The sequence below is a fragment of the Manacus vitellinus genome, unplaced genomic scaffold (genome assembly GCF_001715985.3).
Source record: "Manacus vitellinus isolate BGI_N305 unplaced genomic scaffold, ASM171598v3 scaffold_0_pilon, whole genome shotgun sequence".
In the NCBI taxonomy this organism is placed as follows: Eukaryota; Metazoa; Chordata; class Aves; order Passeriformes; family Pipridae; genus Manacus; species Manacus vitellinus.
The window spans coordinates 41605352-41623701 of NW_021938789.1; the positions used below are offsets into that span (position 1 = coordinate 41605352).

The following is an 18350-nucleotide window of genomic DNA, read 5'->3' on the forward strand; positions in this document are numbered from 1 at the left end:
GCAGGTCTGCATGGTGCACAGTGGCTGACCGAGGCTCTGGCTGCGCTGCTTCTCTCAGCAGTTGCTTTTAACTGCATCAACACCGACAACAGCTGGGAATGTCCCAGAAGAAAGGTTTGCACAGACACAGCTCAAGTGAATCAGGAGTCATGATTATATCTGACTTTTATCTCCTCTGCAAAGCCTCCACTTTCTTTTACATCCAAAGTCACAATAGGAGGATTTCCTACCTTACTGTAGGATATCCCATCAAATACAGAGGTGATTTCAGCTGGAGATGACACATCGACCACAATTGCGTGGGAAGACAGCAAAGAGTCATCCTTCAGTACAGGAAGCACATCGTCAATTAAAACCTGGTCAAGCTGAGAAAGAGAAGACATTAGAATAGAAACAAAGGCGGGAATATATGTCTAACTTCTCAAATAGGTAGCTTGAACTGCAACTTTTTTAGGGAGAGGCATTTGGAAATAGAATGAGATTTCATGCCCTCTAAAGAGGGACTTGCAAACTCCTGCTTTACATCTGAGTGGGGAGGGATAAAGTTTTTCCCTAGCTAAGATAAACTGCCTTTTGCAAATCCTGTTTTCCTGTGTGTATCAACACAGGGAACACACACAACACAAACACACCCAGCCCACTCTCCCTCCACTCCCAGTAAGCAAAAAAAGTAGGCTGTGTTACCAATTTCAGCAGTGTGACAATATTTGTAAAACATTATGGGCTTCTCTTGCAAAAATAGAGCTAGGTAGGAAGGAAAGAGGAAAGAAGGAGGCAGGGTTCCCCATCCCAAAGCTTGTAATTATTTTTAAAGTGATTTTCATTTTTTTTAATATTTGGTGGTCAGCAGTCAAAATACCTGCACTATCTAATAAATATTGACCAAAAAAAGGCTAAATTTCAGTTTGGTTTTCCTCTTCTAATACTCATGAGGATGATAACATTGAAATGTCTCTAGATCTTAAATTAATATGTCATCCAGATACAAAAAAGGGCTTTTAAATTTTAAACTCAGTAATAAAAATGTTTCTCATGTAGTTAGGATAACAGGTCCTCTACTTCAAAGTATAAAAGTGACCCAGGAATGATTTTTTTCTCAGCCTCATATAACATGGATCACAAGAGATATTTATGAGGAGGAGCAAGGGGTGCAGGGAAAGCACCAAATAGGCACTGCCTGCTTCTGAAGTCACTGGGCTAAGGGGATAGTAGATTACAAAACAGACTCAAGCTATGCAAAATCTCCCCTCCTTCCTTCCACTGGCATATGGTGTATATTTCTTAGTAGCCAGAATCTCATTACACCTGGACACCTGGGGGAACTATGCATGCTATGTGCCATCACATCTGTTTGGGAGGGGAGGAAGGAAAGAGCAAGAAGCCTCCCTTTATTCACACACTTCTATCGTTCCTCAGAATCTAATGCATGCTTAAGGCTACTCTCTTTGCAACCCCCTTAAAGTGTCTGGAGTTGGTTCTGCTGCACAGTGTGACTGTAGGCCATCTCACTACCTATTTTTGCACTGCACAGAATAAAGATTGTCTGAGTTGGAGCATTTGAAATGACACTTAAAATGTTGGCAGAAGCTGAATGGGAGTCTGATATTTTCCTTGACAAGTAGCCCAAGCTATGGAGACAGGCCCAGGTTCTCAACCCTGACCAGATCAGATAACAGTCATAAGTCCCATGAAGAACTAAATCTCCTTTCAGAGTTAAACCTTTAAACAATCTTGCAAAGTTGCTAAGGCTCCAGAATCCATCTAGGTGTTATTTGCCATAATCATAACTAAACGCTTGACTCACTTATTAAAAAATAATTACTCTTCCCTGCAGACTAAAACTTTACTAAGTTTACTTTGATTAGGTAAGAGAAAAGGTTTAAACCAATGTTTTCTTTATGTTGCACTGCACTGTGTTAGTTTTCTACAAACACACTTTCTATCTTCCTTAACCTTGTTTCATTTTTATTCCCTTCCGAAATACTCCTCCCAGTCCTGCCAACCCTCTACAAGACAGAAATAATTACCATTTGCCAATCTGGTTCTGTTTCATTTACTCCCAGGAACTCAAAATAACTGGCAAATCCTTCATTTAACCACAAGTCATCCCACCAGTCCATGGTTACGATATTTCCAAACCACTACAATTATAAACATAAAGATGTAGTGTTAGTTAAATAGTAAATGTACATTTCAGTATCTCACATCTCTACACAGAATAGTCATTTGCTTACTTTTTTCTGGCTGCCAGATGAAAATTATCATAACTCTGAGGCTTAAATAGGAATTCCTTAAATAGGAATTAACACACTTGCCTTGTGTTAAAACATCACTTTTATTATAAAATTGCATATTACTAGGAAGATTGCTAATGATTCATGTGCCACTGAAAATATTTTTAGGTTTTGCCTCTTGATTTGATGATTTGTGCTTGTAAGGATATGTTTTCAGACAGCCTCCACAGTATACAGTTGTCCCTATTTGCTTGCCCAAAAGAGACATCTGCACATGTAAATGAGTTCCTTTAAGATATTTCAAACAGATTTTCATAAGCTGGCTGACAGTCTGGGCCCAAGCATCTAACTTCCTGAGAAAAATTCCAAGGCAGTAATTGTATTTTAAAGCTCTAATGGGGATCTGTTTTAACATGATATTTTGCAAGCAGACTGTGAGCACACATAAAAGATCCTGAGATGGAGTTAAAAACAGTATTTTCAAGATTAAATATTGTGACTATGTATTTGAAACACTTTAAAAATTAATCATGTCTTAAAATGTACCTGATGAACGAGCTCATGGGCTATCACAGCAGCTACTCTCTGTTGGTTGGAAGAGGCTGACTCCTCAGGATCATACAGCAGGTTTGTTTCTCTGTATGTGATCAGCCCCCAGTTCTCCATAGCACCCGTCCCAAAATCTGGAATAGCTATTTTATCTGCATTGAAAGAAAGATAACATGATTACCACTGTACCCTTAAGCCATGTAGCTCGTCCTCTCTCTGTGTATTTACAGCCTGTGTTGCTTACCATTTCTGATTCTGGCTTACTACTATGGACTGCAGGCTACAGTCTGTGTTTCAGAAGCAGGGAACTGGCCTACAGGAGCTGATAGCAAGTGCCCTGGCTCTGCTGAGATTCATAGAGCTGAGATCAGTTGCCCTAGCTGAGGATCTGTCCTGTGAGGTGATGCTATGCCAACTTCTGTGAACGTGTGCATCACTCATTACTTACTTTTGGCTCTAGAAATCATACTAGTGTCTGGGGATGTGCTGTAGGCAGTAAACCTCCTAAAACTATTTGTAGCATAATGAGGCAGGACATTGTTTGTCACATTCTTGTATTAAAAGTATTTATTGACATTTTAACTGAAGTAAATCCCCCATGTTGTGAACAGCATCTGTTTCTACGCCTGGTAATTTGTAGGGGTCACTCATTTATGGTCAGTAATCAATAGCGATTTAAATGAGAATTGCAGACTCAACTGGACTGGTATTTTCTTCTACAAGTGATGACCAGAACCTTTCTATGTGGGTTGGTGAAAAAGTACATATGAATTTAAAACTGAATAGAATGAACAACTCTCACCCCACCATAAGAGAAGATAGGAATTACTATAAATTAAACAACTTGATTACACAGTCAAAGCTGATAGTCTGGCAAGGGCTTCAGTGGTAGTCAAAATGAGGATCACAAGGAGACTGGCAATGCCAGAAGCCATAAATCAATGTGAAACACAATTTTTAAATAAAACATTATGCAGAAACATATTTGATTCATCAATTTTGACCCAGATGACTTCTAATAATGAGCAAATGGCATGGTAAGTCAAGATTTGTGATCCAACAAATAGACACTGAGGAAAACAGTACAAAGGTATCTATCTTCTGATACTTCTGATACTGCTGACTTGGGGATACCAGTCCACCCTGTAGTGCAGACAGGCCCTTATACATATGTTGCCTGGCAAAGTCATCAGGCTTTCATGGAAATGAAAGTTTGAATATGAAGCATAGGTGAGATATAGTTCCCATAATTACTGGGGACCAGTGTGTGAAAGAGCAATACATTGTACTGGTTTCCCTATTCAGTTGTCATTGAAATGCAAAAAGATATTTACAGTAAACTCATAATGTTTTGAAAGGAAGAGGTAAAAATCTTTTGTTAAAGTAATATAGGTTAGCCTGATAGGTACAACACGAGTGGCCAATAAAAAGTTTGCATAGCACTATTACTTGTCTTCAAAGTTTTGGGTATTTTTTTTCCTCATTACATTCGCTTGACTTTTTTGCAGTTAGTATTTTTCCATCCTTTTAAGTTCATGAACCTAACTAAATTACCTCTTTGAAGGTCTTAGGAAGGGGCATTTCCAAAATGCTGATTACATTCCCAACTTTATTAGTTCAAATTGCACAAATCAGATCCATACTCCAGATATTCCAAGCTAAAGGATGCCCAAATGCACTACTTTCTCTCTGCTTATTTTGTAACCATGGGCAAAATTTGAGAGTGTGCCTGGTCTTGTTTATTTCTGGGTCTTTATTTAGCCCAGCAGTAGAAGCTACAAATTAAATGCTGGACCACATTCATCTTTCTAAGAGGTTGATACACACCCACTTTGCACTAAGGTTAATAAATAATATGACATACTCTCTGGCAGTTTACATCTTCACTTATCTCACAGCTGAGTTTTGTCCAGAAGTTCCCATGGAAGTGGTACATATTTTTATGAAATTTCTGGCTCTGTTTTAACTCATGATGTTCCTTTGCTGATGACACCAATGCTTGCCCTGTCTTTCCACAAGACACTTTAAAATAACCATGCCAAGACCAGTGCTTCAGTTCAGTAAACTGAGCAACTCTTCCATCGTGACATTTAGGAGCATCTTGGACTACATTGCTACAGTTTTAAAATATCCTGACATAATATAAGCAGTTAGCAACCAAATGCTTTCATGCTGTTTTCCACTAAAAGCACAGAGACCTGTAGGAGCAACATAACCATGACACTGAATTAACAGAATGAAAAATATAAATATTAATAATTACCTAGTTTTGGAAGAGAATAGCTCAAATTAAAGTACTCTTCAAAGAAGTCAAATACAACTTTTGTTACATTTGCTGCATATTGTGCCGTGTGTAGTTGCTGTGGCTGGGCATAAACTCTCAGCTGTAAAATAGAGACAATTAGAGCAGCTTTCAGTTAAAAGAAGCCAGAAGGTGTCAATTGAAAAGGCATTTAGAGTACATACCTATAACACAGGAGGTTTTCTGAATTCTGTTCCCTAACACGTTTATTCAACAGTTTTTCAAATGTTGTACAGAAGAGAGACCAAGCCAACATAATCTGTGCACGCTTTCCACAGTATACCTAAATTGTAAAACTGTCAAGACTCATGTCCAGAAGCTCAGAGTGGCCTAGCTTGGAGCAGGGCCTGGATGCATACCAACCCCTACTCCCCCAAAGGCTGGTTTTCTCCAGAAGGAAACCTGGGCAAGCACAGTAAAAAGGGATCCACTTTTTCTGAGCAGTTAATTCATCTTCACCGATCCCATCAGACCAATCTTTAGAAGCACATTTGTATTGAAATGTGTCTGAAACCCATACCACCTTATTTTCTTCAACTTCTTCCTATCTTTTCTACCTACTAGCATCACAGTTTCCTCTTGGCCTTGTATGTTTGAAGATCTCAAATCCTCTGAAGATAGTGTGTTTACCAGACCTGTCATTCTTCCCAGATTCTGGTCCATGCAGGACCTTGGGCCATACAGCCCCCCAGTCACAGCTGTGGTGCTCGCTGAGTTGCTGTGCCCCAGGAGAACATAGCCAAAAATCAGCTCTTTCTTTTCCCAACAGGCAAATCCAGGAAAACTGGCATGTTTGGTAGCCCTGTGTGTGATGAGCGACCATTTCTGTTCTCCTCTTGCATATCTGAATGCAAAAAAATGGTGTGTTGTATGTTGACCTTTCAATCCCTGAGGCTTGGTGCCTGGGACTACTTTGGCTATTGCTGTCAAGCAATAGAAAACCTCAAACTCTGTAGAACTAGAGACCTTATGGCACCCATATCCATGATGAGGAGGCCTACCTACAGCTTGAAAAAACCTTTCGGGATGTTACCTCCACATTTTGAAGACAAAGTTTGAATTCAGAATTACGGAATTTCTTGAGGGTCTTTCCCTCAATCTCTTTGTCCCAAAGCTTGCAGGAGCTCTAGGCTATTCTCTTCACTGGCCCTAAATATTTCCACTGTGGAAAGTAAGAGATCTCTATATGGAGCGAAGTTTCTGGTTTTAGGAAAAACGATCCATCTCATTTTGCCAGCTCTGTGACTCTTATGAATGGGCCACATTCATCTGGCTATGTCGGTGTGGCTTGTTTACTCCTCAGTGCTGTCTTACAGCCAGGCATTTAGGGCCCAAGCTGAGCAAAGGAGGTGGTCTATTTTAAGAGCTCTCTTGGAGCCTGACTGCACATTGATTTCAATACCATGAAATTACATTTCCTCCAATGAGAGGGGAGGGTGGCAAAGTGGTCAGAAATAAAGCTGGAATGAAAAAAAAACAAAACCAAAAAAAGCTTATGGGATTCAATTGGGAATCCATTCTAGGCAGAGGATTTCCCCCAGGGTCAGTTTGCAATTTCAATTTACAATTTGCAATTTCCACTTCTGTAAGGTCTTTACCCTATTTAGCAGCCTTCAGTCCCCTAGCTGATCCATATTAATGGTTTCCAAAACCTTCAGCATGCACTAGAACTGAGTCTGGGTTTATTTGTATAACCTCCTCTGTGATTTTCCAAACCAGACATTTGGTACCTGACAGGTAATCAGCTCAGGAGCACTGTTTCCAGCTATAGGCACATTTCCCACCACTGATTCCATTAATGTCTTCATTAGAGCTTTCAGAGTGAACAGCAGAGTTTTTAAATAATTTACCATTTAAATAATTTACCATGAGCTGTATGTTCTTGCTGTTGTTTATGAAAGCAATTTAAGGATCACAATGATACTTTTTTGTTGGACTTTTCTGTTGCTATAAATTGACACAGCAAACTATGGAATTTTGTTTTCAGCTGCTGGTGAATCTAAATTCCTCATTGTTCAGCTGGGCTTCAAAGTTCTTGGACATCTTGGAAAGGTTAGAAGAATGACTTTCTAAATATCTAATTTAAAACTCTAAAGATAGTCTGGTTTTCCTAGGTAAAAGGTAATTTTTCTTGATAGAGCTTATGATTCCCTTTATTAAAAACAATCTTACACATGTACTTTTTATTGGTAAAACTATGTCCATGTTAAGAGAAAGGAAACAGTTGTGATATTAACCTCGCTTAAACCCCAAGTTTTCTAGTGCAGGCAAGTCCTCAAACATTGTTTAGTGAGCAACATTAATAAAATATGTAGTAACCGAGGCCTGAATTAGAAGATGTTTCTTCAGGCAACCTCTGTACTGACACGAATACCCCTGCTTCTACACACACACGCTTTAATTACCATGTTTCAGTGAGCACTCCCTTCTATTTAGAAAAGCTACAACCAGTCGGGAACATTGTGGGCTTTACTGTTTTGCTTGGGGAAAAAAAACAAATATTGACCTCAGAGCCGTACTCTGGAGTGTGGTATGGACAAGCAGAGAATACTAACTTTTGCAACTAGAAAATAGTGTAAAACACTTCTTTTCTTTAACCTACCACATTATTTTCTGCACAAAAAGCTACACAAATTCTGCTTCTTAAAATAACTAAACTCTAGAGAACACCTATTGAGGCCAAATAGTTAAAGTCCTGTCCCTGATAGTAAGTGGATCAGCTGCGTTGAAGAGCAACTGGTAAACAAAATTGTGTGACTGGGTGGCTTAAAAATGTGCTCCTGTTTTGCAAATTATTTAGCCAAACAGCAGGGAACTAAGCATATTACATCTCTATCTCAAACCAAGCTCCATTTGCTTGTCGAAGTGTAATTTAACCTTAGCTATCTGTCAAGAAACAATACAAGCATACAGCATGATAATAGTTAGGGCACAGAGGAGAGAGGTCTCAGCACAGCACTATGCCGGGAAGTCTTTGCTAAGAACTGAATCTGAACCTTGGAGATTTCTACAAGACAGATTTTCACATCAGTGAACAATCCTAAGTAGGCAAGGATTTGCTGAGCTTTTTTGGATAGGGAAACTCAGGAAGAGCTAACTTGCTAGGTTAATGGTGGCCCAGCTGGGGCTTTGTTATAGATTCCTTGTCCATTTGTGTCACTATCTCCAGAAAAGGAGGGAAGCACTGCTGGCTCAGGTGAACCACAAGACCACATTTCACATAGGGGGAAAGGAAGGGGAAGCAGCAATAGCATACAGCCCTGGGATCATCCTCTGTGTCAGATGAAGAAAAAATCTAATCCAATAACTAATTTACAGCAGGTTGAGCATCCCAGTCTAGGTTTAGGCTAAATGAGGAGTTTATGTTGAGGGGCAAATTATATTTAGGATTCCAGTTTGTGAATCAATGTAGTGTCTTGTTATTTCTTTATCTCTAATCAGCTGTACCTTCAGGAGATTTGAATCTAAGCAAGAACTGGATGGGACTGCCTACTGCATCTAAATAAAGGAGCTATTTTAACTTTATGGATTCAGATTCAAACCCATGCACTTCATTAGGGCATCTACCAAATAGCTAGCTCTTTAGGCAGACACTATCACTTCTATACTTATTTGTAAAGAACTTACACTGGGTAGTTACCTGTAGCAGCTGTTGTAAAATAAAGAATATTAAGGCCAACACATAATGGCACATAGCACTGTAGTTCTATGTCTCCATGGCTGTGATAATATCAAATGCATGGATTCATATCTTTTAACCCACAGAAAACTATAAGGTATTTGTATCCATGGCCTGTGACTCTCCTGCACCCCTTGACTTGTACAATCCTTCAGACACTGAGCTTCAAGTCAGGGACAAGGTTAGAGAAATAGTGCTTCTTCCTCACCTGTGTGCCCATATGGGAGGTACTGACTGAGATCTCACAAAGATGGGAGACAGGGAAGGACTGCAAAACACTATATGTAGTTAAGGTCAGAGGGACCACTGTGAACACCTAATCTGATAAAATAGGCTGCATATAGTAGGCTATGGGAAATGGAAAAATATGTTCCTGTTTTTATAAATTGAGATTTTTTTGTTTTAAATGCAAATCAAGGTACATCTGTCATCTGAAGCATGTTCAGGTTGCAGCAGGACTTACAGGTTTTCCACTACGGGATATTCTCTCTTCATAGGAAAACTGGTGCACTGCAAAGCATACCAAGTAAGTGCTCATGGGAACTGACTTCTCAAAAGTTGTTCGATTCCAGCCGTCGCCGAGTTGTACAGTTTGCTGCAGAAATGGAAAAATAATCAGTTTGATTTTTGGAATTGCAAACACATGCAGAAGAGGGTACAATATTTATATGAAGGCTGCAACTACACAGGAATGATAAACCACCTCTTCAGGTTCACCGCTTCTGACATCTCATTGCTGAAGGCATGAGAACAGACATGGATTCTTCTGCGATACTGCCCTACATGAAGTGGGACTTTGTTTTTCTGCACTAAGTAAGTTTACTTAATTGTAATTTTCATCAGAGATTTGAAATCATTCACATGCACAGGAATTTTTCCAGTGTATGCTACTGTGTTTTGTTCTTGCAATGCTTGCATAAAATAATATCACTTTGGACAGATCAGAGAAGAGACTGAATTCTCTCCTCTTTTAAATATATGCATCATGGATGAGTCAGGCATTGTAGAGACGCTACTTGGGATAAAGACCAATGTAATGAATCTATCCTGAATTCATTCAAATATAAATGAACACTGTTAACTGGTGGGTTGCTTCAGTTTACATAAAATGTAGTGCTTTCTTGATTTTCCCAAATGTCCTTAACTCTCAAATGAACCATATGACCAAACTTTCGTCCTGTTGTATGTGATTTATCCCATAAATATTTATTTCTGTTACTCATTTTGTGCTATTGTCTGATAATCTTTTGTGCTTCTGACTGGATGACTAACTTAAAGAGGAAAAAAGCAAAAAGAATATAAAAGACATTAGCTTCCTAGAGATACAATACTTCATGAGATTTTTTTGTTATAAACACAATACAAATAAAGCTCAGACAGTGAATGTTACAGGTAATATGATTCCATGAGAAAAAACCCTTTTCACAGATATTCATAACCCACTTTCGACAGAGATATTCACAGTCTACTTTTACATTATTTGACTTATCTTAATATCTCTTTTTCTTTCAACAAACTCAGGACTTAAGCGGAAAAAATTTTTTTAAAAAATCAAATCCAGTGAAAAATGCAAATGAAATGCACAAGTTTCAGTTTTGCTGATCTGATTTTGCCATGCTGATTATATAGCTCCACATCATGAAAACTGCTACAAGACACGTAACACACAACATGCCTTGCATTTACAAACTACTACATTTCCATCTGTTGAAAGGATGTTTCCCAAAGATCTTTCACTACTAAGACCAGAGCTACTCACCTTGTGAACATATCAGATATAACAGTGCCCTACTATAATCCCTCCATCAAACTTGAGTATGAACTCAGCATAATCTGCATTTTCTTATCTGTACTTGTTTTTTAGTAAATTAATTAAGAAGCTGTAGCTAGCCTTTAAAAAGCTTATTTTTGTATGTCCATTCTAGAGGCAAGGGCCACATGTCAAGGTGTAAAGTAAATCTCAAAACCCACTAAATCTTCATACTATCTAGTCTTATCCCCTTACCTTCCTTGCTGGTACCCTCCCTTATCTGAGGTCTGTGAGGAAAGGTACAGCACTCTCCTTTCATGTGTTATTCATCAAAGTGCTTGGTCTCTTTTAGGTATCACAGAAATATCTTTAATAACAATGGGTCAGATCTTTAAATTTGCAGAGGGTATAGAAGGCATCTGTACTAGAATGGTAATAGTTTTCTCCACTGCATTGCTAGGGGAAAAAGTTTAGGGGACTCTAAATAAAACAGTACACAGTAAAGTAGACCTTTGTTTTCTGGGTGGGGGAGCAATTTGGGAAGATGAAAATGCCAAAAGCCTAGAGGCTTTTTTCTTTTTTTCTTTCTTTTTTTTTTTTTTTTTTTTTTTTTTTAACTTGGCACTTCATCTCCCACTACAGAACATATTATTAGAAATTACACAATGGACTACACATTCAGCTGAACTATTCATTAGAAAGTCTCTTATCTGAAAGCCATTCAATCTTCTTCCAGAAAGCCCAGAGGTAGATAATTGATGCTGTTGAATTTCATACAAAACTTGGAATTTGACACACTTGGTCCAGAAATGGATTATTTATGAAATTATAGACATGATGGAATGACAAGTGCCCACACCCATGAATTGACAGATGGGATTTCAGATCCTGTATTATTAAAAATAATAATCCTAGACTTCCTTGCTAGAAGGATTCTTTGCCATTAGATTGTGATCAGCAGACCCTTGCTTTGGACCTTATTTAGTTTTAGTGATTATTTTAGGCTTTCCACCTAGGAATAAGCTGTCTTCCAGAGTATTCCTTCTCAGAGTCCACCCAGTTTGGCTGAAGACCCTGCCATTATCTATTTATAGTTACTAGAGGACACTCACCTAGAATATCTGAATACAGGATCAGCTAGCTAAAGACAGAAATACATTTCATTTCTGCTTTGGATTTGATTTTGTATTGCCATGTTGTGTCCTGGCGGACCACCATGAGTCCTAACAACCAACTAGTCCTGTTCTATGGAATATTTATTAACCATTAGTTTTACAGTGTCCAGGTGCTAGAGTCTGTGAACACGCAAGGACCTTGCAATCCACACTACTATTCCAGTGGCTTTATAGAACCATTTCACTTAGGCAGCAGAGCTGGGAAATACATACCTGTACAGGCATGTTTGAAAGTGCTTGATATGTATCTTGATGGATGATAGATATGTTGTAAGTTGCCTTTTTGTTTGGCTCGTCAAAGCAGGGAAATGACTTCCGTGCATCTGTTGGCTCATGATCAGTAGCTGCAATGCTCCTTAGACAAACAACACATTGGCAAGTCTTCATTATAGAGCTTTGAAATCTTGTCTGTAATTTCTAAACATTTTTTTTAGCAATTTCACAAACTAAATTCAACTACAAGTATTTGTGTGTACTTGCCCATTCATAAAACCAAGTGACAGCAGAAATGCACAAGCTGACATCACATAGGTATATGTAACATAAATCAAAGTCTGTCATCAGCATCCTCTAGGTTTCAGAGCAAAAGCTAAAGCAAATTGCTTATCATCAAATATTTTTAGGAGCCAGGCAGTAAGATAGGCATGACCCCTCATGGATGGTAAAAATTTTGCTTACCTTCCTAATGAGCTTTTCCACTGAAAATACACCTAAAATAAAATACTGATGATATCACCTGAAAGGAAATCAAGTCACTCCATGCATTATTTACCCACTACAGCATATCTTGGGATCAGAGTTTTGAACATATCCTGAGACACCACTTTGAAATTGTGTAAATGCCACTAAAATCTCATCCTGCCTATGTGTTTCTTTTTTTGCATTTACCACATACAGCTTTCTGTTGGTGCTGTTATGCTTCCCTGACTCCATTAGTGAAACTGCTGGAGAAAGCATGGAAAGTTCAGATGAATATCCTAGTATATAACTGATGCTATGCAAGCTGTATTGGGGGTTTAGAAAGCCATCTCAGCTGTGCAAAAACAGCTGGAAGTGCTGAACAGTAGGGGTCACATAAAAACATAAGGTGAAGGTTGTGAATGTTCATATCATGTGCTTGCTTCTTGCAGTGACATTGGGCTTTCCCATTAACGAACCATACAGTGGCAGGGTGTGTTCTCAAGTGATTGATGGTGAAAGGGATCACAGATGCTTCTTCAATTAATCTGGAATGTCGAGCATTTTCTGACAGCACTTCTACAGCTGCTCCAACTATATTAAGGTAGTTTTTCTTTCCAAAAAGTAATTAAAAGTGTACACCATAAATTACAAATCTGCAGCAATCCTACAAGCTCACTTGACAATCAATTTTTCAATGTTTCTGTTGCCCTTGGCATTTCCCTGTGACGGTTAAATGCTAAACTGGTCATTAGGAACTTGTAGCAGCAAGAGTCATTTACCAGTCTGATGGAGGTAATATATCTGGGTTCCCTCCATTCATGTTCTTTGGAATAGTAACTCAAAAGTTCATGGGCAGAAAGCATAATGAACATTCACCTTAACATAATTTCAGACTCAATAGAGTTTCTTTTGCTTGGTGCATTGTTTGCTTTCACTCTCTATTTCTGCAGGATTTGAAAGCTATTTCACAATTAAATTAACTCCAAGCCTCCAGGGCAATGCTTCACAGCTATTGCTTAAAAAATTGGCTATATATTTTGACACATTTATGTCTTGTTCCTACAGACTGATAACACTGTGATATCTCTGTTGATTTATGAGATGATAATCCATCTATCCTCATATGCTTGTAGAGGCATACAGACATTACAAGTGCAAAACCTTAGCGCTGCTTTTTCTATAGGCTAGACAATGACAGCTCCAGACTATGGCATGCATAAAAGTGGCATCAGAAACTCAAAATGTTGTCATTTCCTTTCAAGTTTCATAATGTAGTTTTTAGCTAAGATTTTCTTCAGTCTTTGGTGGCTTCTGCTCTTCTACTTGCTGTTGATGTCCAGATCTTTAAATGTGAACTAGAGGTGACAGTTGTAAATCATACCTAATAAGAAGTGAAAATGTGACTGAGACTGCATCCAGCTGTTCTCAAAATAAAATAGTGATGCATTTAAGAACCATGATGGATTTTCCTCCCCACCCCCCCACAAAGTACACGGCGTTAGTGAAAAACCTCTCTTCCCCTTAAGCCATTTAAAGCATTTTTCTCTTAGTCTTTCCTAAAATTCAGATTCATTGTTTCTTCTGAGGAAACTTTCTCCTTGAGGAAGAAAACTAGGAGTGTTACTTCCGTACACTAAAAATTTTGTCTTTCACTATTTAACAAAATCCTAAATGCAAGTGTCCCTGTTAGCCATGTGCCAGACCTCTTGTTCTTTTCTTATAGAAAACAGAATTCCTATAAAAGGGAAGCCATACCTTATCACTAATAGTTGTGCAAAATCCAAGCCAGCTGCTGTGACATTTGTATTATTTGTAATATTAAGGATAAAATACAAGAGGGCTTTAGCACATTTCTTGTAAGAAATTAGTGAGTTGAAATAACCCATTACACCAGGCAAGGACTCTTCTTATACTTCTTTCCCTAATATCTGAAAATAACACAGTTGTGATGTAGTTATGCTCACTGCGTCATGCAAAATAAGGAAGAACTGTTATTCACTTTTCATCAATGGGGAAATGGAATACACAAGGAATAGTTTCACCAAAGGACTTATGTGCTTACTGCTGGATTCAGGAACCCACAGGACAATCTAGGCAGGTCTATGTCCAAAACCTACATTCTTAAAGTTTCTGCTTTCCTGTTCCCTACCTGCATGTGCACATCAATTTAAATAGTTGTGTTCCAAAGTATCTCAAGATCTGCTTTAGGGTATGTCCAAAAGCACCTTTGCCCTGATGGGAATTGTGTGATCTGTCTTAACAGGATTCCCAAATGAGGTGTTCTTCTCCTAAGCCTCTCAAGGATCCCAGACTTATAGGCATGTTCAGCACATGTCTACCTGTTTTCCACAAAATGTAGTGGGAGATTTGAATGTAAGCAGCAGCAGAGCCTGGATATGTGCCCAGTTTGTAAACAAAAGGCATTATAGAAATGTTTTGGCAAACTTTTGCCTTCACAGATAGATAGCTGGGGAGCAGCTCAGTTCTGGGAGCTGACTTTCCAGTTGTTCTTAATTCTCTCAAAAGGTCCTATTGCTTCTAACACTGCACAGAAGGGAAGGTTGAGTAGGTTAATTACATGTTGGATTGCATTTTCACCTCAGCCCTCTTCAATTTAACACTCCCTATTAATAGACTTGATCATTGTTCTTACCTAATCTGATTTTTATTTACTTGCAACATGATAAGAATGGAACTATTTGGGTCAAAATTTTTCAAGAGTGATGTCTACCTCAGGCAAAGACAAAAAAGCCAATTCCATTCAGCATTGCTCTGAATGGAAAGCCAGGGGGAAAATGCAGTTTTACTAAATAATAAAACCTTTCTCTTGTCATCCTTTCTCACTCCATCCTATCACTTCCCCTCATGCCACAGAGCAGCAGCTTGGCTGGTGGTTGTTTTAATTTCAAAGCCGTACTTATCACTATGATGTACATCACCTATTCCACCCCCACAAACAATCTGCCCAAACTCAACTACATGCAAAACATTTCAGAAGTCACCATTCACTCATTCTTATTAAAGCCCTTCTCAGGTCTAACAAACAAACTCCCATGCTCAAGTTCCTTTCTGTACTGAGAGTTTTCAGACTGCTGGCTAGGATCATCCCTGCAACTGTAGCTTCCAGCCAAGAAGTAGCAACAGTCAAAGTGAGCCCACATTTCATATTTTCTTCAGTTTTTGAAGTTCTCCTTTTCTCCTGACATCAGATGCTTGGCCCTTGTCTACCTCTACTGTCTGGATCTGAGGGAAGGGCACTCACCTCTTGTGCTCTGCAACTCAGGAGACCTGTATTCTGGTCCAGCTGTTCTGGTATTGTGACAGGTCTGGAGCTATTACTTTAATATCTAGGTACCCTTCACCAATAAAAAGGAAGTAACATACCTCAACTCGGATGTATCATAAGAGGTTGCACTTTAAAACTGTTGTGGAGATGTCAGATACTCAAAGTATAAAATCAAAGCACCTTTCAAGTCAGAGCAATACTGAGGTCAGAGACGGAGGAAAAGAAGGGAGAAAGAGCCGTCTGGTGTTCAAGCTGTTCACTACATAGATTCTTCACAGATCAGATAACTGTGTTTAACTAGGAAAAATCAATGCTTGCTTTATCCTCTGCCTCTTGGATTTGCTGGTGTCAGTGCCAGTCACTGCTGCTACTCCTGGCATTTTCTGTCAGTGGTTGAATGGAACTGATGTGATTCTCACTCATGACACCATTGTCCCAGGAGGGCAAACAAGTGACATGACAACACATCGGTGCTTGTCTTCACGTTCCTGCTACAGGGCCTTGTAAAAGTCTAGCTAAGTTTATCTTTTGGCTGTAAAGGCTGGAATGAGTCACTTCAGAAATGTAAATATTGGAAAATGGATGAGTGTCCTCTCCATACATTAACTGTGAAGAAAAGCCTTTGAATGGTGGGCAATGGCTTTTTCAAGCTTTCACTGTAGTGCAAATCTGGCAAATGGAATGGGTTAGCTGAACTGGCAGAGGCTTTCAATAACTATTGATATATTAATAAGGAAGAGATGGAGCACAAAAAACCCAAGTCAAATATAACCTTAATTGTTTGGATTTTCCTATATAATTTAAACCATCTGCAGGAGGGACAGAGAAGTTCTGGTTTGAATATTCCTCAGGCTTACAACATCACTGAGGCATCATATCAGGAAACATATCAGAAGAGTATTTTACACCAAAACTGTTACCTTGGGGAGTGACAGGAAGAGGGTGGTAATAGTTGTATGCTATTTATTGTACTACAGAGATAAAAACAGGCCTCAATCCTTTCAGCTCTCCGACAGAGCAATTCATAAAGTTCAAAGGTAATCTGGGACCAGTAGAATTTGAAAAGGTTTTTCAGAAAAATAATAACAAACCCTTGTCTCTCCAGCCCAGATTCACTAGTCAGCAGCCAAAGGGTTTTGAATACAGGATCTTCCTTAGGGGAATGAGAAAACTAAAGAACAGCCCAGAAATGTCAGCAAATTGGTGAGAAGCAAGACTGAAAAGCTGAAACAGGAATAGAGCAGGCCTGAACAAGTAGAAATAAAGAAAGTTTAATAAATAAAAGAAAAACTGCTTTACTTGATCTCTCCGTTCTCAGTATAGGTGGTCCTATAAAACCCAACCAGCGAACCATTCAGCCAGCCTTGAAACTTCAGGGTGAGCACATAGGGATCACTTTCATCAGTGACAGAGAGCTCTGCTGCTGCCTTCATCACTATGTATTCCTGTGGGTCGTATGCAAAGCAATCATTCAGAGCAATCTGCTGTCCTGAAGATTTCTGGAGTGTGGGCATTTCTGTAATCTTGGTCTCTCGCAGGTGAAGCCACAGGGAGCTGGTAGGTTTTTCCAAAATAATAGAAATATTGACTGTCCCACTGTAAATGTCTGCCTCCATTTCAGGCTTGATTTCCAGATCGTAGTGGACAGGTTTGACATAAGTGGGCAGCCTAAATTCTGTCCACTCTCCAGTCTCATCTTTGGGAGGACAGGATCCCAAATCCACTGGAGGACGAGGCTGATCTGTTGTTGGTTGATCTGTTGTTGGTCGATCTGTTCCCTCTGGAGTTTTCTGAGATTTAGGTCTGCTCAGTCCCACACCAAGCCCCACGGCAAGACCTACAATAACCACAACACCACAGATGATAGCCACATGCTTTGTCTTCATGCAGTACCTCTTGGACTTCTCATCCTCAAAATTCATGCCCTCCATCTCTGCTCCTGGGTCCGCTTTCAGAGCAAAACATTAACTACAAAAAAGGTTATTAGTCACTCCAACACTTGCATTCAGTAAACTCAGCAGTCTTGGTTTGTATTTTAATTGTGTAGCTATAGCTGTTCTCTGCCTGTCTCCTGCACCTCGCTTTCCACGAGACACTCAATTAATTAAAGACAACATGCTCTTGGAGGAAATGTTAGTGATCAAAAGAAGTGCAGCTGGGCTGAGAGAAGGAGGGAACTGACACAGAAGAACATTGTTCCTGCCGTGCTACCCTTATAAGCAGTGCAACCCCACCCCCAGCCCCTCCTGTTCTGGCCTGAGTTAAATATAAAACAGTGCTATGTTAATCAGCAGTCAGGACATGATCAGATGCCAAAGCTCTGTCAGCAGCTTTCAGAAAGAGTTTGCAGATAGAGGTGTAACTGCTCCAAATCCTCAACCTTCACCACTACCTCTTCCTTTTTTTCTCTGCTATGTCTTGTTTAGGGTTTTGAGGTTTGGGTTGGTTTTTTTTTCCCTCTTATTAATAAAGATTTCCTTGAACTTCCACCCTATATGTTGTGAAATGACATCTCCAAACTCTCAAAAATCCAGGAAAAATCACATACATCTTTCAATTGTTTCCCCTCTTTTCTAGGCTCATTTACCTTTGCCAAGTAATTCAAGGCAGTCACGGACAGATGAATGCACAGTGGAATGATAAATTTTGATCACTGACTTCAAATTTTAAAAGATGTCTAATTCCTCTTCCCCT

General features: G+C 39.2%; 1 protein-coding gene across 1 annotated transcript in view; it reads right to left on the minus strand.

The window, feature by feature from the left end:
* ENPEP (glutamyl aminopeptidase) overlaps window positions 1-17753 on the minus strand; it is a 34321-nt gene extending 16568 nt beyond the window's left edge. Inside the window, exons 1-7 of the mRNA XM_018082437.2 lie at window positions 16956-17753; window positions 11903-12044; window positions 9228-9359; window positions 5047-5167; window positions 2781-2935; window positions 2028-2141; window positions 231-365 (exon numbers count right to left, since the gene is read on the minus strand). Coding sequence (XP_017937926.1) covers window positions 231-365; window positions 2028-2141; window positions 2781-2935; window positions 5047-5167; window positions 9228-9359; window positions 11903-12044; window positions 16956-17587 — 1431 coding nt within the window. The 5' untranslated portion in view covers window positions 17588-17753. The remainder of the gene's footprint in view (window positions 1-230; window positions 366-2027; window positions 2142-2780; window positions 2936-5046; window positions 5168-9227; window positions 9360-11902; window positions 12045-16955) is intronic.
* Between the last annotated feature and the right edge of the window lie 597 nt (window positions 17754-18350).